This window comes from Chamaea fasciata, unplaced genomic scaffold (genome assembly GCF_029207755.1).
Source record: "Chamaea fasciata isolate MVZ Bird 193981 ecotype frontalis unplaced genomic scaffold, bChaFas1.0.hap1 SCAF_20, whole genome shotgun sequence".
NCBI lineage: Eukaryota > Metazoa > Chordata > Aves > Passeriformes > Sylviidae > Chamaea > Chamaea fasciata.
In genome coordinates this window covers 7210427-7235678 of record NW_027094105.1, presented here as the reverse complement: position 1 = coordinate 7235678, position 25252 = coordinate 7210427, and the positions used below count along the sequence as shown (strand labels likewise).

Genomic DNA, 25252 nt, shown 5'->3' with positions numbered 1-25252 from the left:
TTCCTAGAAGTCTGAAACCAGGTTAAATAAACTGGCAGTGGCAGACTATCTACAGCCTTGAAAGACAGGGAAAATAAACATTAATGCTGCAATGTTAATGTGAGGTGTGCTAGAGCTTCGCCATGGCAAAGCATTAAAACTCAGTCCAGGGAAATTCAAGAGAACTGCCAGAAATGGTCAGCAAGAACCAATCTAATCTGTTAGCATGTGAACCTTTGGGTCAGCCAGACTTTAACATTTCAGTAGACCAGGTTATTTTTATGGTGCCTAAACCACAGGCAAAGAAATGTTCTTTGACTTTTTCTGAAAGCACTGGGACAGGGTTCTGCAGGGCTCCCTCCCTTCTCCACAGGCAGGAGAATTTCTAAAGTGGAACATTTACTGATGAGCTGGTCACAGCTGCCATGGCAAGGACTTGCAGCTTCCATTTAAAATATCTTCTCAACCACCACAAATAAACCTCTACTCAGCTCATGGGGAAATGGACGCTCTGTTCCCCAAAGCCCCATCAGCACTGGGAAGTTTTGTCCCAGGTACCAGAGCTGGCCCCAAACTCCACACAAGTGGAGTAATGAGGTTACTCCTTGTTTTACTGGATAACCAACATGAACTACATTTCCCTTCTCTGCAGACACACTGAAGTAATTTCAATTTTCAATGCACAGCAATAAAAAACTAAATGTTTCTTTAATACAATTATGGTATCACTTCCAAGGATATTTACAAACAAGGCTAATTATTTTACAGATGAATGTGCTTCTGCTGTTTCTAAGCGACTACAGTAATGTTCTTCTCAGTCAATGCATGATCATGCTTAATGCATGAGACACTGAGCAGAAGGACAGCTGACTTTAATGTTTGCTGAAAAAAATTGCTTCTATTAAAGGTGAAGGAACATGAACAAAATATGCATAGTCATTGAATCGAGGAAACAAGCACCAATCACACATGCACTGGTGGGAGACTGATACTGTCAGCACAATTCCATGATTTCTCAACAGCTGTAGAGCACTTCCCACACAGTGAAAGTGTCAGGAATCACAGACAGGGCGACACCTCTGCCATTGGTACTCTGCAGAATGGAAATACACAAACTCAGGATTATTTGACAGCATGGATTGAAGTTAACAAGACAAACTGTACCAAGTAACCACACACATTTGGGAGGTGTTATTCCTCTAACACTGCATAGGAGGTTGAAAAGGATTCTGCTCTCTGTAGGAACAGATGGCAAAAAAGGTGTTTTTTCTGATAGGACAATTAGAAGGCAAAAAAAATTTTTGGGCTCAGCCACTTGAGATGGAAAGGGGCTCTCTACAAGAGCCTGGAGTGACAGGACAAGGGGAAAAGGTTTCAAAAGGCTTAGATGGGATATTAGAAAAAAAATCCTTTCCTGTGAAGGTGGGGAGGCCCTGGCACAGGGTACCCAGAGAAGCTGTGGCTGCTCCACCCCTGGAGGTGTTCCAGGCCAGGCTGAACAAGGCTGGGAGCAGCCTGGGACAGTGGAAGGTGTCCCTGCCCATGGAAAGGGTGGAAGGAGATGAGCTTTAAGGTCCTTTCCAACCCAAACCACTCTGGGATACACCAGGACCTTCACCAGCCTCCTTGGCCCTACCTAGAGCATGTCAGCCATGGTGGGGTTGGGTTTGGGGTGTTCTGTTTGTTTTGGGTTTTTTACTGAGCTTTCATAAGAAAAAATGGCAGCTGAGAGTGATTATTTGTGTAAAACTCAAATGCAGGAGACTCTCAATTTAATTGACAGTAGTGTTAATTGGGTAATGGTTTTGGTAACTGAGTTTCTCTGGAAAAGGGATTCCTCCTGGTAGAGGGTTAAGTGAAACCAAAGGCAAATACATTGGCAAGAGCTGGGAAGGAGTTAGAACTTAGTTCAGAATAAGAAAGTGGGGCAAGAGACTTAAGAGCATTGGAAATTTTATATATATGTATATATATTAGTGTTTAAGCTAATTGCTATTAGTTCAATAATTATCATATTTAAAAATTACCCTTACTGATCCCTATTTGACCCAGGCAGCCAATACCTTGGCTTCTGACAGAAACACTGTTACAATTCTGAGGCAGTTACTCTTCTAGACTTTCAGTGAAATTCATGTTATGGCCAAATTCTTTCATATGGCTGTAACTGGCATCTGCCTCTCTGGGGAAGACACTGGAACCATGGATTATTTGGAGAGTTCCATGTTCTACAGCAAATGCCAGGGTTAGAAAGCAAAGGAGAGCACTGCAAGCTGGAGCCTTCTCTACCCACCAAGACCACTCAAGAGGCAGCTCTGCTGTTCCCATCCCAGCTTTTGGGAACTGACACTGGTGTCAGGCAGAAAGGACAATTCCCACTGTGCTCAACCCTGCAGCTCCTTGTCAGTGTCCAGCTGCTGAGGCTTCCATGGATGCATTTCCAAACAGCTTTCAACTGGCTCTTCCAGGTGTATTCCTGTTTCTGGAGCATGGAATGGGCTCTGAATTTTAGGAGTTTATAGAATCTGTGATGTTCTATGTACAGGGCTGTGGACAAGGTGTTCCCCCTCCAGCAGAGTCTGTGTTCCTGTCTCTGTATCCTCCCAGGCTGAAGGAAGCTTATGCAGTAGAGAAAATACTTTCAGTCTTGACACAGCTTTTCTCTAGAACACAGGAGAATCACAGAAGGTGCAAGGTCCCTGCAATAGCCTCTTGATCCATTCAGGATCTGCAAAAAAGAAAACAAGTTGTTTAGAGCTAGAGGTAGAGATGAACAGAGCAATGACACCTGAGATGCACAAACTCAACAGGAATCCTGGACAGTTTGTATATAGTCACATGCAGGAGTGACTGAGAGTTCAGTGAAATCCAACTCTGCTTCTGGCCTGGGATTTCAAGTAATGCCAGTTCAAATTCCACCTCAGCAGGGGACAAAATTAAGGTGAAACACTCCACACTTTGTCCTTATATGCTCATAGCTATATAGGAAAAAAATTGAAAGGATCACCATGGCACAACTGCAGTGGTCTGATTTTCTAAACTGAAATTTGATCCCTCACAGAACAGAGTCCTCAGTTCCTGTTTCTTAATCCCTCTGGATCCTGATATATTCAACTGGAATATCAAACTGCTGGAGCATTCCAGCACAGATTATGTGTTTACCCAGATTTCATCAAAATGTGGGATTTATACCTCAATTTCTGCAGTTACTAATTTGTAATTAGCACATCACTAATGCCCAGAAAACACCAGGACACTGTGAAATGCAGAGCGTCACATGGGAACTGCCTGAAAGAGTAAAGTCAGTGAAATTAATTCAAGCCATTTTGTAGATAAAAGTTTAAAAGCCCCAATTCTGCCCCTTTTGGCCCCAGGAACATTTTACCTTCTGGGGTTGGGTGCCGTGCAATGCTGTCGTGAAGCAAACACCTCCTGTACACCAAACTCTGGCAGGACTGGTAGGTTAGAAAGCACCTGTGGAAGGACAAGCAGTTTTATCAGGAGGTTTGGGGTTTATTGTTTTATGACTGGAGGCTGGATTCTGTTCAGAACTGTTGCTTTCTGAGAGTAAACACCGTAATGAGCCACATTAAATATGAAAATTAATAATTTATTAATTCAGGTAAATACAACTTCCCAAGTGAACTAAAGCACTCCATTATAAAAACATTGTCCTGCTACGAGAACCAAATCCAACCTCCAGTGCCCTGGCTCTTATGGAAGAGGACAGAAAAAACTGCAGCATGGATTAAGATGCTTCAATGCCTTTTCACTCCAATGCTAACAAGTGGTTTAGTGAGCTCCTAAAGTGAATTCTCCAGAGGAGGGGAGAAGCTGTGGAACTCTCCAGAGGAGGGGAGAAGCTGTGGATGATTGATCCCCTGGATTACCTGAGCCAGATGTGGCCGTTGGAGCAGACGGCCTGTTTGCGGTCGGTGAAGGGCAGGATCTCCTTGCACAGACTGCAGTGCTCGGGGAACGTTTGTTTGTTCATCTTCTTCAGGATGTGCCCAATCAGCACCTGCAACACACAGGAGGCATGTGGTGAGACAGCCCAGGGTGGGAACACCTCACTCTGAGTTCAGAGTGAGGCAGAATCCCAAAAGATCAAAGTGAAAGAAGTGCAATGTATCGTAAGTATTCATTTATCCTCCTTTTGTTCTCCTCAGGATTTCTGTCCTACACCAAAGGGACACCAACCTTAAAAACAGTAATTCTTTGCAAATTTTAAAAGTACTGAAAGAATTGATATCACACCACTGACCATAACAGCAATGCCTATCACAGTGCATGTGCTAAAAAAAAATCCTGTTCAGGAATTACCTGGATGTCTTCAGCAGTCACCTGGGAGTACAAGGTTTATAGCAGAACATTTATGTGATCAAATTTGTCTGTGACATTTCAATAGGGATTAACCACATCCCAAGGACCTTTAAAGCGTGATAGCAAACTGAATAAATAAAATACAGTTTAGAAGTCACTTTTCATCACTATAAAAAAGAAACCAGATTCTTCTAAGATAAGAAAAGCAATCTCACAAACCTTCAATTCATAGTAATTGGATGCCAGAACAACCCAGCAGTTGTGCCAGAGCACTTTCCTAGTGAGTTACTGATGGCCACACCTGGCTGTGATGCCAGCAGGGAGAACACCACACTACACCAGTGATGGACACCTGCTGCCTTCCTCTGTCTTTCTGGATGCAATAAAAAGGTGGATTTTTAAGAGTCCTGGCCTTTGTAACAGAGGCATTCAGTCAGCTTGGTTAATTCAATGTCCTGCATGAAGTTCTAAATCCCTGGGTTTAACTCATAAAACACAACCACTTTCTGACCCTCTGAAACTGATCTTTGCACTGAAGGCTCAGGGAGCAATGACAACACCTGATGAACGACTTGAATAATAATAATTTCAGAAGAGAGGCTTCTGCAGCTCTTAACATGAGAACCACAGTGACTGACTAAAGGAAATACATCTGAAGGTGAGTTGTGTAAAGATGATGGATTAAATGAACTTAGTAATGAAAACAAACATCCCTCAATCAGTTTATGTTCTAAACCCACTGACAGCAGCACAATAACCCCAGTCCTCTCCCCAGTTCCGCAAGAACTCATTATTATCATTATTCTTTATTGTACCTGATCCAAATTTCAACATCTGCATTTACATTCCCTCCTATTTCACAACATCAAGGAAGGACAATTTAAGCTGAATGCTCTACAGACTCTGACTGGCAAGGATGACGTGACCACAGCTCTCTTTCCCAGCCCAGCTGCATTTTCAGGAGTGGGGAGAAGGAAGTGACGGTGACACGGAATCCCCTGAGCAGAGGTGCCACTTACTCGTGCTGTTCTGTCATCGTAGCCATCATCAGACATTAAGAAGTCACAGACTCCTCTGGTGGGAATGCTGGTGTTCTCTGTAATCCACGTGTGCAGGTAAACTTCTCCCAACACCCGTTTCATGTGTTCTCGTGTCAAGTGCATTTCTACGGTCTCAATCTGTGCCTGTATTTCAAGAAGCTTTTCTACCATTGGCTCACGGCCTCCAGTGTCACTTGACTGATGGAGAGAATCCTCTGCAGAGTCATCAATGTCCACACCTTTGCCTGAGTCCCCCAGGCTCTGCTTGCTGGCCTGTTTCGAAGTTCCCTCCTCTTGATCATCTTCAGTGCTGCCCATCCCAGGGGAATCTGATATCAAGATTTTGGCATCCTCGTGTGAAGGTCTCCACGTGACCTCTGAGGGGGCTTTCTGCATCGACTGGTACAAAATCCTCAAGAGAAACAACTTAAACCTCCAGAAGTAAGTGGAACCACAGCTCTCAATCTTTTTATCCAGTGCTTCCTGTAAGAACTGTGGAATGTGCTTATCCTTCAAGATTTTCCAGCGTACGAGGTCTGTCAAGTCCACTTGCCGGAAAAGGTTCTGAACAGAAGATTCCAAGAGCTGTGCAGCTGCCTCCTCAAAAGTCTTGAGGGTGACAAACTGAACTTGGTAGTTTTTGTTGACGGGGTGCAGCCCGTTGACCATGCCCTCGGTGGTGATGACCGCCAGGTAGGCCCCGCACGGGCTGACGGCGATTCCGTGAGTCCTGACACAGCCAAACACCTCCGAGAGCTTGATCAGCTGGTGCTCAAACTTTAAAGCAACGTCTGTGAATATGGGGATGAGCTGCCTGACCTTGCCATCGGTGGAGCAGGTGTACACCGTGCCGTTCTGCTTGTCCGCAGTCATGGAGACGATGGGCAAGGAGTGGAGCCCCGTCACGTGGGAATTGTGGACGTTCAGCCCCGCTTTGGATATCAGCAGCAGGCACCAGAACACGTAAGGGCCTCTCGCAGCCACCACCAGGCTGCAGCTGCATTTCTGGTAGGGGTGGTAGAGAGGGATGCACTTGATGCTGTGCACGGGCAGCTGGTCCATCTCCTGCCACAAGACCACGGGCTGCCTCAGCGTGAAGTAGCCTTTGACCGCCTTGAGGTTGACGGGGATGATCTTCACGGGGCCGTACGCGCTCCCCACGATCAGCCCGCTCATCTTGCGGTTGTTGTGCTCGTACTCCCACCAGGACAACACGCTGGGGGAGCTGATCCCCGACTCGATGGTGTTGCAGGAAGTGATGGATTCCTTCCCCAGGAAGGGCAGCTGGAACTGCCACACGGCGATGTTGCCGTTCTCGAAGAGCACGGCCAGCAGCACGCTGCCCACGTCCCGGCACTCGTTGTTGTGCTTGACCTGCTGGGTGGTGCAGATGCCCGACCACTCCATGCGCACCGGGGTCTGCATGCTGTGCCGCCGCTGGAACTCGGGGAAGTCTCCCAGCTCCCCGCAGGGAGTGTCAGCCTTGCACAGTTTGTAGCTGGCCTCGAACAGGCGCTCTCCGTAGAGCTCGGTCAGGTCCACCAGCTGCACCCACTGCAGGCGGTTGAGGTTGGCGTGGATGGTCAGGCGGTTGTCCATGGTGAGGGCGGCCAGCAGGCACCTCCCGTTGGCATCGCAGCCCAGAGGAGACCAGCTGGAGTATTTGAAGCCCCGCATGGGAGTCAGGGACTTCCCCTCAGGGTTGAACACTCGGTCCAGCATAAACATCTGGCTGACGGTGGGATCCACGGAGCTGGCGAATTTCTCCTTGCACTCAGCCACCTCCTTCTTTGGGCCGACCTAAAGGAGAGCAGAAAGAACCTTTGAAACAATTGTAAAGCTGGGGGGGTTCTTTTTAGGAAGACTTTCCTGGAATTAATTCCCTCTTGAAACACGCAACAATCCCCAATCACAAGCAACACTACATTGGTTAATTGATGTCACTCCTAAAGACTGCAGCTTCATTAATGCCCCCAATTTGCATAGTTTTGACTCTCAGCTATTTGAATTTTTGTCTGCTGAATCAAAGAACCTGTTTTCATACTTCTGTTCTCTTAAAGATGCCTGGCACAATATGTAAATACTCAGTATTTCAACTCTACTCCATATTCCCAGCATTGTTTTGGAAAATGAACTCAGATTCACAGAAACAAAAGTATTATTTAATAAGATATTCAACCACAACTGCCATCTTCGTAAAAAGGTAGATGTTCCTCTCTGAAGGCCAGAGAAATTCCTGCAGCAAAAATCTTTCAGCTTAGATAGCAAAACAAAGGTAGATTCCTACTTAAAACTGCACTGAAATAACTGTATTGGAGCTCAAGTAATTCTCAGAAAAGCTGCAGAACTTTAGAATCCCTGGACATTGCTTGGGTATGGTTTTCTCTCCCTTGTACTTTCAAAACGAGAACCTGCAGCAAGTTCTGGGCAGGGCAAGGGCAGCTCCCCAGGAGGGAGATCAGAATCCCGGGATGGGTCAGGCTGGAAGGGACCACAGTGAGGGAGATTCCAGACCCTCCCCGAATTCTGCACAGGAAAGAAGTTCTCGTGTTCAGGTGCAGCTTCGTGTCCATCAGTTTATGCCCGTTTCTCTTGTCTTATTGCTTGGCACCATCGGGAAAAACCACAGAATCATTAAAGCTGGAAAAGCTTCTGAGATCCGTGACCGATCCCCACGGTGCCACCCAGCCCAGCGCACCGCGTCCAGCCGTTCCTCGAACACCTCCAAGAACCGTGGCTCCACCACCACCCTGGGCAGCCCATTCCGGGGTCCAATCACCCTTCCCGAGAGGAAATTCCTCCTGATATCCAACCCGGACCTCCCCTGGCTCCCTTTTCTTGCCACCTTCCCCCTTTAGACATTCATACACGCACTGACGAGGCCGTGCCGGGCGCTCACCTTGAGCGTGCAGGCGGTGGCGGGCGCGGGCACGGCGGTGCGGTGGATGACCATGTCCTGCCCGCCGCTGTGCACGTCGCTGAGCTGCTCCAGCACGGCGATGCTGCGGGCCGTGCTCACCGACACCCGGTGATCCTCGGACCAGGCCAGCGGCTCCAGCCCGCTGGCGCCGTGCTGCAGCCGCACCGCCGGTTCTCGCCGCACCGCCGTGAGCCGGAACCCGGCGCTCGCCGCCGCCGCCGCCGCCTCCTCCGCCACCGCTTCGAGCCCCAGCGGCGGCTCCTCCCGCCCCGCCGCCGCCATGTTACCGCCGCCTCACGGGCCGCGCGCACGCGCCGCCGCCGAAGGCCCCGGTGGGCCCGGCCGGGGCTGCCCCTCCGCCGCCTGCGCGCCCCGCGGGCCCGGGAGCGCGGCTTGCGGGGGCGCGGAGAGCCCTCACGGAGCCCCCGCAGCGCCGCGGGGTGCGCCGGCCAGCGCGGGGGGCTCCGGTCTCGGGGGAGCCTCCGCAACCGCCGCCGCGCCGCCCTCACGGGCACGGCCGGGGGAGAGGCGGCCCCGGGGCCATGCGGAGGAGCGGGCGGGACATGGCGGCGGGCGTGGGGATGCGCGGCCTCGGCCGGGTACGAGCGGAGGGGAAGGGAGGGGAGGGATGTGTGGTCTGCGGGACACGGGACCCTGCGGGACTGTGACCGGGCGGGGAGGCAGCGTCCCACGAGTTGTTAAATGGAGCTTTTGGCTTCCCCCCGGCCCCAGCCGGGGCTGGTCCGGCTCCGGGGCTCGCAGGCGGCTCCCCGGGCGGGGGTCGGGCAGATCCGGCTCCCCGAGCCCCGGGGCTGCGGGCAGACCGCGCTGCCCTGAGTCACCGCCTTACCTCTGACGGGCTGCGGGTGATGCTCTCCCAGCCCTCTGCTTCGTCTGCAGAGCCTTTCAAATGCTTTTGAGAGACATTTTTAAAGCGTGTTCTGCCCAGTTACTGGAGAAGTTGAATGAAATGCTTTACGGATGAGCACTAGATACGGCTTCAGATTGCTCTGTGCATTTCAGCAGTGACAGAAGTCTCAGGCGCGGTGGTGGATCTGTTGGAGTAGGAGTTGTGTAATTTCTTTAGTCATGGAGTGGGGGATTCCAAAAATGAGGCTCTGCTGTGGGCTGATGTTTGTGTGTTAACTCCCATTCGCTGCTGACTCTGGTTTGCTTGTTCACTTTAAAGCAATCTGGTGCTCTGAAAAGGAAGCTCCAGTCACCACATGGAAACCCACCCGTGAAACGCAAACGGAAATTATCCATAAACACCTTCAGGAAGGGTGCCACGGAGGCTGACAGGAGGGAGGAGGGAAGCCCATCACAAAAACCTGCTCCTAAGAAGCAGTTGACTGACAAACAAAAGGAAAGCCGGAAGAACAAACACTTCATTAAGACGTCCAGCCTTTTTAAAAACAATCCAGACATCCCAGAAATTCACAGGTATTTTAGCCAAATGGGAAGGAAAAAACTCCTTGCAATACCTTGAATTTCTTGAATTCAAGGTCTTGAATTCTTGCCCTTGCTTGGCAGATTTAGTTTCATTGCTGATTATGTAGGATGCTGTTGTATCATTTTTAACCCTACTGTGTGTTCTGGTTTTGTTTCCCCTAACTCAGAAAAGAAGTGCAGCAGTTGCAAGAAAATGTTTTCACTACAGATTCCTTCAGCCAGCTGGACCTCCATCCACATCTGGTGAGTGGCAGGAAGGCTACATGCCTCAGAAACATGGATTTTTGGGTGGGGGGGTAGGTCAGAGAGCCTTTATTCATGGTGACCTGGATACTTCACCTGATTTTCTCACTCAAGGTGCTGGTCTATGTCCCAGCCCTCTTCACTATTTGCAGCTGTAATACCAAAAAACCCCACAGAAATCCAGCAGGTGTAATTCTGATTAACTAAGAAGTATTTTGAGGACATGGAAACTTTATGGACCGTTTATGCAGAGGACAAATGTCAGTCTTCTGGGTTTCATTCTGTCTTAGCAGTACGAGAAGTAACAAAAGGAACAGTTTGACAATAAAAACTTGATTTTTCTTTATTGTCTCTCTAGATCTCCACAATAAACACTGTCCTAAACATATGTAGCATGACCAGGTAAGCAAATCAGTATCAAGGCTTTGCAGTTTACCCCTAAAAGCCAATCACCTGTGATTATTTCATAATATGTAATTGGCTTGTGAAGACCACAGTACCACTGTCCCGTTTGCTGTTGGGTTTGTAGTCTGCAGGGAGTCCTGCCTTCTAGTTTGGAATCATAAACCCATCTGGTCTGAATTTATCACATCTGGTACCTATCCAGTTGCTTTGCTTAGAAATCACCTCAGCTGATGTAGCTGCATAGCAGAGATGAGTGGGAGGAATTTGGGGTAGAGATTTTTGAGGCAGTCACTGTGTGTTAAAATCTTGGGATTCTATCCTCTGTTGTATTTCTGTTCCTAATCTGCATTTCCTGCCCTGCTTTGTTTGTCACCCAGTGTTCAGAAGCAAACCATTCCCGTGCTCCTGCAAGGCAGAGATGCCCTGGTCAGATCTCAGACTGGTTCAGGTCAGTGTTGAACTGTCACTGTCCTTCCTTAGGGTGTGTTAAGTGCATTTATTTAGGTAGATCTTAGTGGGATACCTCCACCTCTCTTCTCTGATTGACCCTTTATTGAATTGCCTGTCAATCTTCCATTCTGGAAACTTCCTATTTAATAGAAACTTTTCCAGACTCTGACTGCAGTTTAAGAATGGTGGGACAAATGATGCTTTGGTTTGCTGGAGTAATTGCCACATACTTGTTTTAATGGGAAGTTTTCTTATTTCTCCCTTTCCAAAAGGTAAAACTCTTGCCTATGGGATTCCACTTGTGCAGACTTTGCAAGGAATGGAATCCAAAATACAGGTGGGTCCAACAGCATTAAATATATTTGCTTTTGATACTAAGATTAATAAAAATAAAATCCAGCTCCTGTAGTCGTTACTGTCTCTTTTTCATACAAGCAGCCCACGTTCCCCTTTATTTGTGACAGATGGGATTTTCCAGTTCTGTTGAGATGTGGATGGTACCAGATCAATGTTAGCCATTCCCCATTGCTCCATGCAGCAGGATAAATTGGAAACAGGCTAAATTATCAGGTGTGGAGAAGGTAGAGAGCAGAAGAAATGGTCTGGAAGCTGAAAGAACTAGAACTGAAAACAGAGGTTACTGCCATGTCTTTAGGAGGAGTAAGTTTTTAATCTTTGGCATGGAGTGGGATTTGGTAATTGCTCCCAGTTTGGATCATAGACCAGAAAATGCTGCTGCAGATCTTATACATTTTCTGGAAAGAAATCATCCTGACTGAAGGGTTGAAGAATTTCCAGCCCATCCTGGATTGTCACTGCTGTGCATCAAACAGGAGAGCGTCCCTGCAGCTCAGGAACACAGGAGTGAGACAACTTTTGTGTAAAATGTTGGGTTTGACTCTGAGCAGCTTTCCCAGCTGGGAGGAGAAGGCAGTTCATGATTGAGCCATGAAAAACTTGATTTTTTAAAAGCTGTGGGGCAGAAATACCCCAAAATGTCATGTACAAACTTGCACTAAAGCCCTTCAGAGCCCTCTCTGCTGGCTCCTGTGAGAGCAGGGAGGTGTGGAAGGGCTCTGTTCAGTGCTGCCTTCTCTCAGAGCCCTGCTCTTGTGTGTTTGCAGCGCAGTGACGGCCCCTACGCGCTCGTGCTCGTCCCAACCAGGGAGGTAGGTGGCTTTTTCCTTTCTCAGTCTGCTTGAACACTGATTTTTGGGGATGTGGATGTGGCTCCAGCAGAGTTCCCCACGTTAGAAAACACTGTCAAGTCCTTTTGCTCAGATCTTACCCTGACAAAAAGTGTTGTCATTTTTGTCCAGTGCCAACCAGAGTAAGAAAGGAGGAGTTCCTCAGTTCTCCTCCTGTGGTTGGAAATCTTTGTTGGAGGCTGCAGAACCTCTCTGGCTCAGTGCAGGCTCATGCCTTGCTCAAACAGGGGGAATGAGTAAAACCAACGAATTCAGCTTTGCAAATGTGTGGGTTTATACAAGTGTTTCATTTTTAAAGCCATTTTTTCAAATCCGTAAGTGAATGCTGAAGCTGAGGCCTCCAAGAGTTGGTTTCTCCAATGAATTCTTCTGTTTAATTTATATTATTTGCAACTGCAAAGGCAGTGTCAGATGAGGTTATCAGCCTTTTTTTGTTTTTGTTTGGTATGTCAAATGATAATAACTTCCGTGTGGAGAATTGATTGCAGCTATCTCATTTGGTGTCCAATATTTTATGCAGCCTGCAAGTGCAATATCTCTGTTCTGTTACCTGAAAGGAAAAGCCTCTGAAGCTATTTAAATTTTTACAGCAACAACTTACTGCCTCTTTAGGATGCCATGTGAATACTAAGCATGGAGGAAACTGTGTAAGCCCATTTAAAGGGCTGCCAGTGAGAGTACTTAGGAAGATAATTTGAGATTACAATTGGTATTACTTTGTAATGGATGCAATAGCCTTCCTTGAGAAAAGAAATGCAGAGATAGAAAGATCCAGTGACACAATCACTCCATGGGTCAGGTGAGGAACAGTGGGGGCTGCCAGAAGAGAATTGACTTACATGTTTCCTTTTCATGGTGGGTTTTTTTTCCCAGAATTTCCATAATTTTCCCTTTTATTCTTCCTCTGGAGCAAAGTCTGTGCCTGTAGCTTGTTTTCTCCCCAGGGCATTCACAGAAGCCAGCAGAAGTGTCTCTTGTCCTGAGAGCTGGCTCATGGAGCTGGGCCAGTAGAGAGGTTTTTGAACAAGTTAAAATACAATAAAAGAGAGATTGTTCAAGAGAAAAAATTAATAAGCAGCTTCTAAAAGAAAAAAACTAAGGATGCATTTGGAATTCTGATATACATAACAAGATTAATTTACAGATTTTTGAACCATAGGAATTTGTAATCCAGCTTTTTATTCCAGAGGGACTTTGTCAGAGCTCATTTTCTTCTGTTGATTTCCACAGCTTGCACTCCAAAGTTTTGATACAATCCAGAAACTACTTAAGGTAAGAATTCAATGCTCTGTGTTGTTCTTATTCCTGTAAGGAGCTAAACTACTTCAGTTCCTGTGAATTCAGCTGGAGGTTTAAGGAAATCCAGCACCTGGCAAGATGCATGGTCCTTAAAGATAAATGTGTTTAAGTGTGTGATTTCCCTGTGGCATGTTTTAAATTATTACATGAGCAATTAAGTGATTAATTATGGCACCCTAGTTGCACATGTGCTGATCAACAAGCATAGTTGGTTTTCACAGCCATTTGTTTGTAGAAATACCTTTCATTGTCTCAGGCTGAGTTATGAATGGAAACTCTCGTGGTGACAAGGACCGTTTTACTGAAACTAATACTGGACAGATGGGTTTCGGATGGGGAGCAGGACTTGGGGAGCTGCTTTGCCAGCTGAATGACTGGAGAAATGAGAAGGCTTTTAAAATCATTAAATGTTAGTGCTTTCCTTGTAATTGAGGCAGACTGTCTTACCATTGGGCTAGAAGGTGTTTAAATCATTCATTTGTCTGATCCATATTTCCAGCCCCTCTTCATTTTCCTTGGAATAATAGGCTACTTCCTCATTATTTATAAGTCTTATAAATTTATAAGTCTTAAAAAGAGACTAGTCTTTTTTTAGTGCTGGAGCTGTGATCACATCACATGCACGCTGCTGTCAGCCCCATCCTCTCTCTTTTTGCCAAGAAACATCATTTTTTGATTAGGCTTTGTCTTGTTATTAAGAAGAATCATTGCTGGTCTTGGTTTTCTTTTCTGTAGCCATTTACCTGGATTGTGCCTGGAGTGCTAATGGGGGGAGAAAAGAGAAAATCAGAAAAAGCCAGGTAGGAAAACAACTTCTTAAATTGTATTTTGGGTCCTTCTGCTCTACAGACTCGTTATCTGCTACTCTTCTTCAGAGTGTTTTCCTTACTGGGAAGGAGGATGGTGAGCTTGGTTCAAGCTGTGATCCCCTGGATCTTACACAGGCACAGTGGCTGGGTCAGCAGGAAACATTCACTTCCCCCAGTTGACTCTTATTTCTAAAATGTTGACGAGCCTTCTGAGAAGATGATTTCTTGTGTCAGTTTTTTTGTTCCCTTTCCTGACAAACACCTGTATTTGCTTACCACCAGCTGTATTTGTTATGGGGGAAATTGCTTTCTGGAGAAGAGATTTCCTGGTGTTAAAAATCCCTTTCTTTCCCCTTTTCAAGAATTGAATTGTAAGCTGGTAATCCAAAATGGAATTTTCATTTCTCTCTATATAAGCATACACAAAAAGAAGTTTACTCTTGGCAGTAAAACAAGTACTCAATTAGAAAAGAAAACCTAGCTGGGGTGTGTTAGATTTTTTTTTTTTTTTAGTATTATTAATATTTCTTTCCACCCTGTCCTTAGCACTGAGTGTGCCTCTGAGTATCAGAGTATCAGTGATGATCAAGGATAAATTTTAGCTGGGAAAAAAAAAATCAGTTTTTATCAGTGAGAAAGTGCTATTCCCTGATTTTAATGTGGCACTTTTTCCCTCTGTAGGTTCCAGTTCCTCACTCTGGGTCCTATTCCATGCTAACCTGCATGGGGTTGGTGTTTTTTTTTTTCTCTTACCTGAGTTTTATTTTTTGTTTTTAAATCTGCCCAGATTACGGAAAGGGATAAATATCCTCATTTCCACTCCGGGCCGCCTGGTTGATCACATCAAGTCCACGGAATGTATTCATTTCCGTCGCACTCAGTGGCTGATTATCGATGAAGCAGACAGGTAAAACTTCCAAGTGTTCAGATACGGAAAATTATTACAATACCCTCTTGCATCATAATTCACTAAATATTAAAAAGTATGAGAGAGAGTTGTGTGATCTTAATCCATTCATGCTCAGTGGCCTCAGCCAAACACCAGATGTCTGGGATTAGGACGAAATACCCACTTTGGACAGAACGTTGGACAATTATTCATTGCAAAGATGTCATGCAGTATTAAGACTTTCTCCTTCCTACAGCACCTTTAACCATCTCTGCTGTTTCTGTAGGATCCTGGACCTGGGTTTTGAGAAGGATGTGGCTGTGATTCTCAATGCTTTAAATGCTGAGAGAGAGACACGTCAGAATGTGCTGCTCTCAGCCACCCTCACCGAAGGTGGGTTATGGACAGATGGGGGCTCTTGTAGCTGAATAATGCACAGGCAACTGCAGAATAGTTGGTCGAGTCTGCCTCTATTACAGCCCAGTCTGAAACCCTTTACAGGAGTGGATTTAATTTCCTGTTAATTTCTGTTAATTTCTTTGGCTTATGGCACTTCCTTCATTACTGGGATTTCTGTCAGTGTATGTACTTCCATGAAATTCACGTGTATCTCCCAGATTCCATAGCGAAGTCACCATGAGCCTGAAAGTTCATTTGTTTGCTTTACAAATGCAGAATTAAGGCAAAAAGCAAATGGCAAGAGAGCTGCTGTGTGCTTTGCTCTGTACCACACAAGCAGTCAGCTGCTGAGGCAAGAACTGAACCAGGCCTCCTGCACTCTACAGAGTGAAGATCTGCTGGGGTTTTTCCACACACATTTTAAAGCAGGCATGCCAAATGCAATCTGTCCATAAAGACATTTATGTACTGTAAAATAGCACAGTCAGCTGCAGTAGTGTCTTATCAAGGTTCTGGTGGAGTCCACAGCAGCTAAACCTGGTAAGCCCTAAAAAGGCTGAGGTTTGTGAGGGGGTTCTGTCGGTGTCTGAGGGAGGCTCACTGGCTTCTTGCCCTCCACTCCTTTTCGCTGGAATTGTGATAGTTGGTTTTTTCTGTGGGTGCATCATCCCAGCCCAGACTGGGCCTCACTTTCTCATTTCCTGTGGTTCAGGAGTGACACGCCTGGCCGATATCAGCCTCAATGACCCCGTCAGCATTTCCATAGCAGATGAAATCCAGAAGGTGCCTGAAGCAGCATCACAAACAGATAGGGAAGCCAGCAGTTCACTGAACTGCATGGAGCAGGAGAACTTTGCTGTTCCAGAGACACTCCAGCAGTATGTCATGATGGTCCCCAGCAAACTGAGGCTTGTCACGTTAGCAGCTTTTATCCTGCAGAAATGCAAGGTGAGACTCTGTTTGCATTTATATTACTGAGTAGCCCTTTGCCCTTTCCAATTCCTTTATCTGTTCCTCTGTCGAGGATAGCATGGATTAGATCCAGGCCTTTGAAGTGCATCTTGAACCACAAGAGGACTGAGGTGCTGTTGTGTCTTTCATGCTGGCAGAGAGATCCCTGTGCAGCGTGTACTCATTCTTCTGTTGTGGGTTCACTGTTTGGTGTCAGACTCTGTAATCCTTTCTCAGATAATTATATCTCCAGAAGTGTAAACCACCTGGATCTTTTCATGATCGGGGAATTGGGAGAGGCCTTTGGAAGTGGTCATGTGCAATTCTCTTGTTCTTCTCGCAGTTTGAAAAGCACCACAAGATGATCATCTTTTTCTCCAGCTGTGAACAAGTGGAATTCTACCACGAGCTCCTTGTAAAGGTTCTTTCAGGAGGGTCAGAGTCAGAGCAAGCTGGACATTCATCCCTCTCCTCTGGGAGCTTACGGTTTCTACGTCTGCACGGCGACATGGAACAGGAAGTAAGCACTCTCAGAATGTCAGGATCCGCAGTTTTATTTCTTATTCCCTTTGATTTATTATGTGGCTATTTTGGGGAGGAGGGCAGAAGAGAGGACAGAGAGTCATTTCACCTCTAGGGGCCTCAGTCTTCCATCTGCTAATGAGAATAAGGATATTGTCCCATTTCTGAAAAGTACCTCGGTAGCTGTATCTGAAAAACACACCTGAAGAGGCAAATGTGTTACTTCAGCAGGCAGAGCAGCCCTTCTCTCTTCCCAGTGGGTGCACATTTATGTCTTTGTGCTCCTCCCTCATGCAGTCAAGACAGACTTTTAATGCCAAAGGAAAACCTCATCCAGGCCCCAAAACATTACTACCTAATAAGTTGCCCCCATTAAATGAGGCTGGAGCAGTTTGGTTTTGGTTTTGAAGAGCACTGTCTTGACAGACTGCTGTTTTCCCTGGGATGGAATAGTAGCATTGTAACAGTGATTACCCCAAAATAGGTTTAGGTTTTAGCCAGATAGGCCTGAGTGGAGAAGTTGAACCTTGCTACAGAGGGCTGAGAGGCCAGGGGGAGAGTGTGAGATGAACTGTCACTGCAGAGTTTCTCTCAATAGCTGAGAGACCTCCCTTGGAAGTTCAGGCCCAGATCCTGCTCCTTGATGGAGGGAGCTGCCACCCTGCTCTGAGCTGCACAGCAGAGATGGTAAATGAATAGAGCTCTTCTGATGAAGCAAGAGGTGAAGAGCCATTGTTTTTCTCACTCATTCCCATCCTGTGGAGACCAGAAACATGTGCTTTGCTGTCCCTGCAGTCTGGCCTTTCCTCAACCTGCCTGCCTGAGCAAGTGAGCAGGCCTGGTCTGGCCCAACTCTACCCTGACCAGCTGTTAAGCCAACAGAACACCACTAAGTAGCTGGCACCAGGGGAAGGGTTTTGCCTTTTTAGTACCCAGTGTGTAATTAGTGCTTGATGTCTTCAAATTAAGAGCATTAATGGAGCTAAATTGTGGATCCCATATGGTACTGCTGAGCACGGCTGCTGTCATTGTCAACAAGATACAGCGTGCTCTCTTCTTTAATTTTTGTCAGCAGAGGGTTCAGTGTGTCAGCAAGGCCCAAGTTTCCCTTCTTTTCTAGAACAGCACCTCTAGCTGGGAGTCAAGTGTGTAAGGTTTCTTCTCTATCATCAGCCTAACAGGACATTCACTTAGTGCCTAGCCAGAACTCCAGGGAAAGGCTTGGAACATGGAAACAAGGATATTTTGGAAGGCGAGCAGAAAAGGGGACTGTAAGTGCAGAGGTGATACTGGCAAGTGAAGACCAAGTTATGCTGAGAACTTTGGTTATTGGTGCTCAGAGGTAGCAAATATCGTGATGTATTGTGAGTTCTGGAGTCAGTTTTTGTGGCTTTCATCAAGATAAAAAACACCCCCCAGAGCTGTTAGTTAAAATAACTGGAATGTGCTTGGGAAGGTTTGGGGACTGACAAAGCAGGAGGCTTTTGAAGGGAGCTGAGGGACTGTGCTGGGTTCCTGCAGTTCCCTTCAATGGCTCAAAGACTGCTGGCGAGGTAATTTGGGATCTGGGAGCTGTGGATGGCCCTGCCCGTGGGCCTGAGCTCGTGTGAGGAGGGGGGGGCTGCAGGAGTTGTGGTGGTGCAGAGCAGAGATGGGGCAAGGCTGGGGAGCACCTGCCTCTGTCCCTGGTGGAAGGAACAGCCTCAGTCCCAGTGTCACCAACCCCAATGGTGGCCTTTGCCAGTACAAGGGAAAGGCATGGGAGGGTGCCTCCTTTCCCCTTGGGCAGGGATTTCTGGCCATCTCTCCTGCCCTGTTACTTTGAAGCCTTGTCCCAGAGCAGTTCATTGTGCAGCTGAGCATCCCTGACACTCGGTAATTCCAGAGTCAGAGCAGTGGCTGTGTGCATGCCCCATTGGGCACATGATGAGGCTGATCTCTTGTGATGTGATTATATCACTGTGTCAACAAAATGGGCTTATCCTGCCCATCGTGGCACTGGACAGACAGCAGTGAACATGTCCAGCTTTGCTTGTTTCCACAAAAGCCTGTCTTGCCCATAAAGTGTGCCAGTGCTTCTGTTGGTGCTGCCTAATCCTTTGTGGATCCCCTCTCCATGTAAAGCAGTTCTTGTTTTCTGGCACACACAGGCTGTGCTTCTGTGCAAACTGTGGAGGTGTTGGCTGCTCTGATTTGCCCAAATGCATCCCCCAGGCACTGCCTTCCTACCTGGGACCACACCTGTGTGCCACAGATTTTTCCATTTGCAGGAAGAGTCTGACTGGCACTCATGAGGCCAGTTCCTTTGCTTTTGAATTTGTACATGATCTAGTGAACAAGACAGTAAATTGTTACCTTAGCTAATTTGCTTTGTGTTCAATTTAAAAATGCATAAGCAGTCATTTAATTCTCCCTTTTCAATCTTCTAGGAAAGGACAGAGGTCTTCCAGGAGTTCCTAAAATCCAAGAATGGCATCTTGCTTTGCACTGTGAGTAACCTGGAGTCCTTTTGCAGGACTAATGGGCCTGTCTGATCCCTAAGGGTAACCAGAGGAATTGGCATTGAGCTCTAATTCCAGCTCACTGTCTGACCTTGAGGAAAGTCATCTCCTTTTTCTGCATCTCACATGTTCTGTAAGGACTGGGGGCTTCTTTGCAAACTATTAATATGATCATCTGCTGAGTTACCATTTAGAGGAAGAATGTATGTCTGATATTAGAGACCACCAAGTATTTTGCATGGCCTTACGTCTTGAAAAATCTGTTCCTTTGAAGCTGGAACCTTGCCCCCTACATGCAGCCAGTAGAATGCAATCCTGATTTGTAGTGTGCCCCGGAACCACCAGGAAAATTGGATGGAATGTGGTATTTCCCATCTTAATAACTACCCCAAGGTTAAAAACAACCACCTGCAGAGGTGGAAAGGGGAACCCAACCAGAGAAGGAGAAGCTCTGCTGCTCTCTTCGCCTTGTGCCCTTCAAGGGTGCTGAGGGTGAAATTCTTGTCCTCTGCTGAAATTTGCTGGCACCCTTGGGTTGTGGTGGCACCTTGGCCTCTCTGCTCCTGACCTGCCAGGGCCACAGGCTGCTGCAGTGGTGCAGAAGGCTGCACGATTTGCTCTCTAATAGTGGCAGCTGTTGATCTGAAAACGTGTGAATCTTGGCGATTTCTACCCACTGCAAACCTGTAAATTACAGCGATCGGGAGTAATTAGAGCTGAGAAACCCTCTCCAGCTCTGAAATGACTCCTGTTCTTGCTGCACGTTATTCTTAAAGGAAACCAGTTGCAATTTTTTCAGAGTGTGGGGGGCTGAATTTTCTCTTTTTTCTGCCCACAGTTCAAACTAGGAGTGCCATGTATAAAGGAGTTTTTGATTTAGCATTGCCAAATTATATCTTATGTCACCTGTAAAATTCTACTTGTTACCTTCTGGTCCTGCTTTGTGTGTACAACCTTTCAGTGATTTGATCAAGGTCAAAATGTGTCCTTGCAGTGCATAAGTGGAGCTGTAATTTGGTTTCCTTGTATACAGAGGTAATACTTGAGTGTCAGAACTAGGGAGGAGAGTAGAGCTTAAATCTTTCAGTGGTGTAGATTGTTTTGAAGATAAAAAGTGTTCAATAAATTCTGAAAAATTAATAGCTAAACTTTGTTATCCTATAACTGAGAAATGTCAGGTACCTATCTTGGTTTTGAAATTCCAATTTAATAGGTTTGCAAAGATGGTAAATGTTCCGTTTTAGACAAAGAGAAAGCAAAACTGTTGCAACCAGTAGGCTATCAGTTCCTGGGTGAGAAGTCTTGAAGGGAGAATGCAGCCTGTGACAGGAAAAATCTGTCAGGAAATGTGCAGCTGTTGAAAAGGTAGGAAGAATTTGGATAAAGAAATCTCAGTGGATGGGATTCCCCTCTTGAGACACTGGAGATGTGGTTTGATTTCCTGCCATGCCACAGACTGTGCAGGTGGACGTGGAATTGGGGTGACAAGGGCAGTAGCCACATGTCAGTTGAGCAGCAATAGTTGTGGGTTTGCTCCTGACCTGTCACAAACAGGAGGTTATGGTCATAAATGAGAGATAATGTGGAGTAACCTGGATTGCCATGAAGAGGGTGGTGTAAGGTAACGCATTTATTGTAACCCTCCTCTTCAATCTAAGCCACTTTGCATTTCCTGCAAGGCAGGGATGCAGCTCCTGCCGGTGACGGTGACTCTGGCTCAGCTGGCACATGGTCAGCACGTTAAGCACAGTGAGCTGCGTGTCTGAGTCCAAAATCTCCCTGTGCTTCAACTCCCCATCTGTAAAATGGGGAAAGTAGCACAGTTCCATCTTACAGAGATGTTGGGAGGACAAATGCATTGAAAGCAGGAGGTGGCCTGTTACCACAGTAATGGGGACCATATGGACACCTTAATATAGAGATACACTTTGCACCAGTCCCACATTACAGGTGCCTCCCCAACGCAGATGTCCAAAGGGCAGCCAGGCTCTGTGACCACCTCCTGCCTCTAAGGGCATTGCTTTTTCTGACACTCAATATCAGAAAAAAAAAAAAAAAATTCTGTACAAAGGTGGTTCTGTTCTTTTCAGTGCAAAATCATGTTTTGTGCCCACAAAATTTTGAAACCTGGCTCAGAAAAGAGCAACACAAATAATGTTGCCGTCCTTCCCTTGTCCCTTATGCCATGTTCTCCACCCATCTTTCCGCTCTAGTAAGCAATGGGACCTGCTGTTCCTTTTATTAATTTGCTCTATGTCATATGTATATTAATATAGCCCATAAAATATTTTTGCCAGACAGTATAAACTGGCAGACAAGAAAATAAAGAAGGGCCATGTATCTCAGAGGGTCTCATCCAGATTTATTTCTCTCTCCTTCACTGGAAGTTCTTTGCGGCTTCCTTTGGGATGTGCCTTTTAAACAAGTTCATCTCTTCCAGGGAGGGAGGAAAGATCATTTGGAGATTGTTTGCTGTTTACTCAGTCACGCTAACTCATCTTGCCAGTTTTCTGGCGGCCCCAGCCAAGAGCTTTCGCCTCTGACAGCTTCTGTGCTCTCCCCTTCCTCCTCTGATTACGCAGCCCAATCTGTCACCCTGCCGACGGGGGTCTCTACCCTGCTGATGGCTTTCCACACTCGGCAGTAATGACTTTTGGCAGGCCGGGAAGGCGCGAGAGCTTCTTCCCCAGCTTGGAGAGCCGTTAGGCCCTCTCTGCCTGTTAGCTAAAGCACTTTGTGAGGTTCTTTGGTAAATAAATGAGTCATTTTAATCCAACTGACAGCCTGGCACCTGAGCAAGCTGCCTTCCATCTGTACTTCTAGGCCTCATGTAGGCAGCCAATTGTCAAGCTCAGGGCCTTCAAGACCTCACCATTGAGTGTCTTTCAAAAGCAACTTTAGCAATTTCCTTTGCCCTAATTAGATTGTGTGAGAGGGACTGAGCTAACCAAGGCCCTTACAAAACTTCTGTGGCCCTGTTGGTTCTGATCTTGTGCAGTGACAGGAGTCGCTTTTGGTGTGGCCTTTTTGCCCTCCCTTCCCTGGCACGCACCCCCTGTACCCCATTCTCTGTACCCCATTCCCTGGCACCCATTCTTTGTATCCCATTCTCTTGGACCCACCCCTGTACCCCCAACCACAAGTGCAGGTTGGTCACATGAATTGTTCAAAGCAGAAATTTCAGCCTTTCTGGCATCCCTCAGGTGGATTGTTCCTTGGCCCTGTGCCTTTGTGTGCCTTGCAGTTGGGATCAGGGCAGGAACGTGGTTTAGGCTTCAGGTTACCGTGTTTGCTTGACATCTGGGCTTTCTTTAAAATTGTACTGGTGTACGTTTTGGGGGTTTTTTTGCTCCCATGAGATGGCCAGTGAAGAATTGGCCCTTCCATTGCCCATGAAAAGGAGGCAGCAGTGACCTGCCGAGGTGTCACATCCTTGATGTCCCTGTAATTAAGGAATGGTGGTGTGAGGTCACACATGGAAGGGGCAGTGCCATCTGAGGCAGTTGAAAAGAGGGGAGAGTGGTACATCGAAAATCTCTTGGGCTTCTTGAAACAGCAGGTTAGTGCTTCTGTGTGTGGAATAAATGTAAAACTGGATGGCTGTTGTTTGAGCTGCGTTCTCTCTCCTGGAAAGGTGACCCTTGAATATTTTTCTGAAATTCTGAGAAGTTGAAACTCATGGGCTGTGCCAGCTGAGGAAAGCAAATCAACTCAGATTTTTTTCCCTAGTCCTACCTTACTGCTCTCTACCAGGGTCTTTGAGGAAAAGGAGCTCAAGGAGACACAGGTGGACTGGTACTGAGGAATCTTTGAGAGTTTGCAAAACACTCCAATTACCAGTAAATCCCAAGAGACTTGTGAAAGAGAGCCAAGGGAAGCCCCAGGAGAGTAGCTGCTGCTGTGTGTCAGTAAGGACCGGGGGGAGTTGGTGGCACTGTGAAAGCGATCATGAATGCAAGGCTGGTGATGGGAGAAAGCCTTCTCCTAAAATGTTCTCCCTGGCTATTTATGAGGCTTTTGGTGAACCTTTTCAGCTTGGGCAAATGCACGTGAAGATGCTGACTGTGGCAGTGATTTTCCAAGCTGAGATGTTGAGAAAATTATCTTGGAAGAGTAGGGAAAGAATCTGGATGGATGAGAGGGATGGCTCCTGCCCGTGCCGTCCACTCCTTCTCATGTTAGAGGTGCTCCAGACCACAGGGGTGTCTTGGCTGTTGGTTTATTTTGGGGAAACTGCCCTGTCCCAAGGTCGGAGCCCTCTCCTCAGACAGCCTTCCCTCAGCTCCTGGGTGTGAGGAGGAGCACAGTAAGGGAAAAGACCAAAGCCTTGTCAGCGTGGAAGAACAGAGCCAGCCAGCTCGGAATCAGCCGTCAGCGCTCCCGTCTGATCGTGCTGCAGAGTTTATAGTCTTGTTATCCTGGTAACTGCTGTACACGCTTCCCGACTTCCCTTGATTTATTTCCTCCAACCTCCTTTAAATGGCTTTTTGTACATCTGTTCATTCTGACTCTGGGAACAAGTCACTCCTTAATGAGCGTGTTGGAGCGCGAGTGTGCATTATTTCGGAGTGGGCGCTGTGGAAAGTGTCTCCTCTTTTACTGCAGTTGGAGCCACAGAACAGCCTGGTTGGTGTTTATGGGAAGGCCTTTGCTGCCAAAACATCAGCTTCCCATTCTTTTAACGTGTGTGGGAGTTGCATGAAAACACTTCAGTGGGTGGCTGACACATTTTTAGTACATTAAGCTCCTGCTTACGTCCTTAATATATTCTATTTTGCAACTAGCTAAAAGATACATGTGTTGCAAAACATTTCCTAACAGAGTTAAATCTGCACACCTGCTCTGCTATTGCGCCTGGTGAATGTGAAATCCAAGGAGTATGTGAGGACATTACTAATGAACAGAAAATCAAGAAGGGAGATTGAAATGTGTTTGCACTCTCTGTTTTGGATAGTATTTAAACTCTCGTTTCTCTCCAAAGGGGTATGTTTTTGGATCTGTGCTGGCTGTGAATAACTAGAGGGTCTCAATCAAGTCCTTCTCCAAGTTGATGGGTTTTTTCACCGGCTGGCACATCAAATAACACCTTGACAGCAGCTTCAGACTCTTTTCTTCGGGGCTGTGTTTTGTTTCTCCAAATCAAAGCCAGACTGGTGCAAATCTAAGGCATAGCTGAAGTCCCCTCTCCTTGAGCTGTGCTCCAGCTTCCTGCAGATTCTCCTAAATTGTTTATTGGCCTTTTATTTTTTTGGGCCAGATGACCTGCAAGTCATCTGCTCCTCAACTTCAGACCATCACCTAGGAAACAACTAATTATTTGTAGGGAGAGGTCAGTGTACCTTTGGACATTACACCCAAGGCCAGACCATTGGCCTTTATTTTTTTTTTCCCTTTTCATCATAAGCAGCCTGGTTTTAGTACTTAGATTTGCTGTGGAGGAAGGTGTGCTCAGAACTAGTGCTGCCTTTCAGAGATTTAATTCTGCCTCTCTGTGTTTGGGCAGTAGGTGCCCATGAGCAGATCTGTTTTCATCAGTGAAGCAAACTGAAGAACCAAAGGCATCACTACCATTTACACAGTGGATTCTCTCAGATATAATTACAAAATGCTGCAATTCAACATCACCATCCTGCAATAGGTGTTTGTATCCTCCAGGCTTTGGGTCATAGTAGTGGATCATTTTTTGTTGCATTAGTCTGCTAACAATCCTTGCATTTAAAACCCTCAATGTTATTTCTGACCTTCAGTCCATCTCTCCCCAGATTAGACACGTAAAATTCCTACTTACATAGCCAGTTGCCTTCAGACATAGTTGCCATCCCAGAAGACTCCTCACTCTGTTGATACCTCCAAAGGATTTTTACT

General features: G+C 46.6%; 2 protein-coding genes across 3 annotated transcripts in view; one reads left to right on the top strand and one right to left on the bottom strand.

Moving 5' to 3' along the window:
* Positions 1-668: 668 nt before the first annotated feature.
* On the bottom strand, positions 669-8541 carry GTF3C4 (general transcription factor IIIC subunit 4). Of its 2 annotated transcripts, XR_010723500.1 has the most exons (6): positions 8239-8541; positions 5319-7139; positions 3867-3997; positions 3362-3450; positions 2270-2704; positions 669-1072 (listed from the first exon to the last, which is right to left on the bottom strand). XR_010723500.1 is itself a non-coding variant. In XM_066201013.1 (5 exons), the coding sequence occupies exons 1-5, from the start codon at positions 8539-8541 to the stop codon at positions 2640-2642; spliced, it is 2409 nt and encodes an 802-aa protein (XP_066057110.1). In that variant the 3' UTR covers positions 669-2639. The 2 variants fall into 2 exon arrangements, 1 of the variants encoding a protein (XP_066057110.1); XM_066201013.1 differs by having other exon boundaries at positions 669-2704.
* A 234-nt stretch (positions 8542-8775) lies between these two features.
* The window catches only part of DDX31 (DEAD-box helicase 31), a 44841-nt gene continuing 28364 nt past the window's right edge, over positions 8776-25252 (top strand). Inside the window, exons 1-14 of the mRNA XM_066201014.1 lie at positions 8776-8858; positions 9449-9702; positions 9879-9954; positions 10313-10356; positions 10737-10807; positions 11082-11146; positions 11934-11978; positions 13248-13289; positions 14052-14116; positions 14913-15032; positions 15301-15407; positions 16126-16361; positions 16708-16884; positions 19316-19375. Coding sequence (XP_066057111.1) covers positions 8802-8858; positions 9449-9702; positions 9879-9954; positions 10313-10356; positions 10737-10807; positions 11082-11146; positions 11934-11978; positions 13248-13289; positions 14052-14116; positions 14913-15032; positions 15301-15407; positions 16126-16361; positions 16708-16884; positions 19316-19375 — 1419 coding nt within the window. The 5' untranslated portion in view covers positions 8776-8801. The remainder of the gene's footprint in view (positions 8859-9448; positions 9703-9878; positions 9955-10312; positions 10357-10736; positions 10808-11081; positions 11147-11933; positions 11979-13247; positions 13290-14051; positions 14117-14912; positions 15033-15300; positions 15408-16125; positions 16362-16707; positions 16885-19315; positions 19376-25252) is intronic.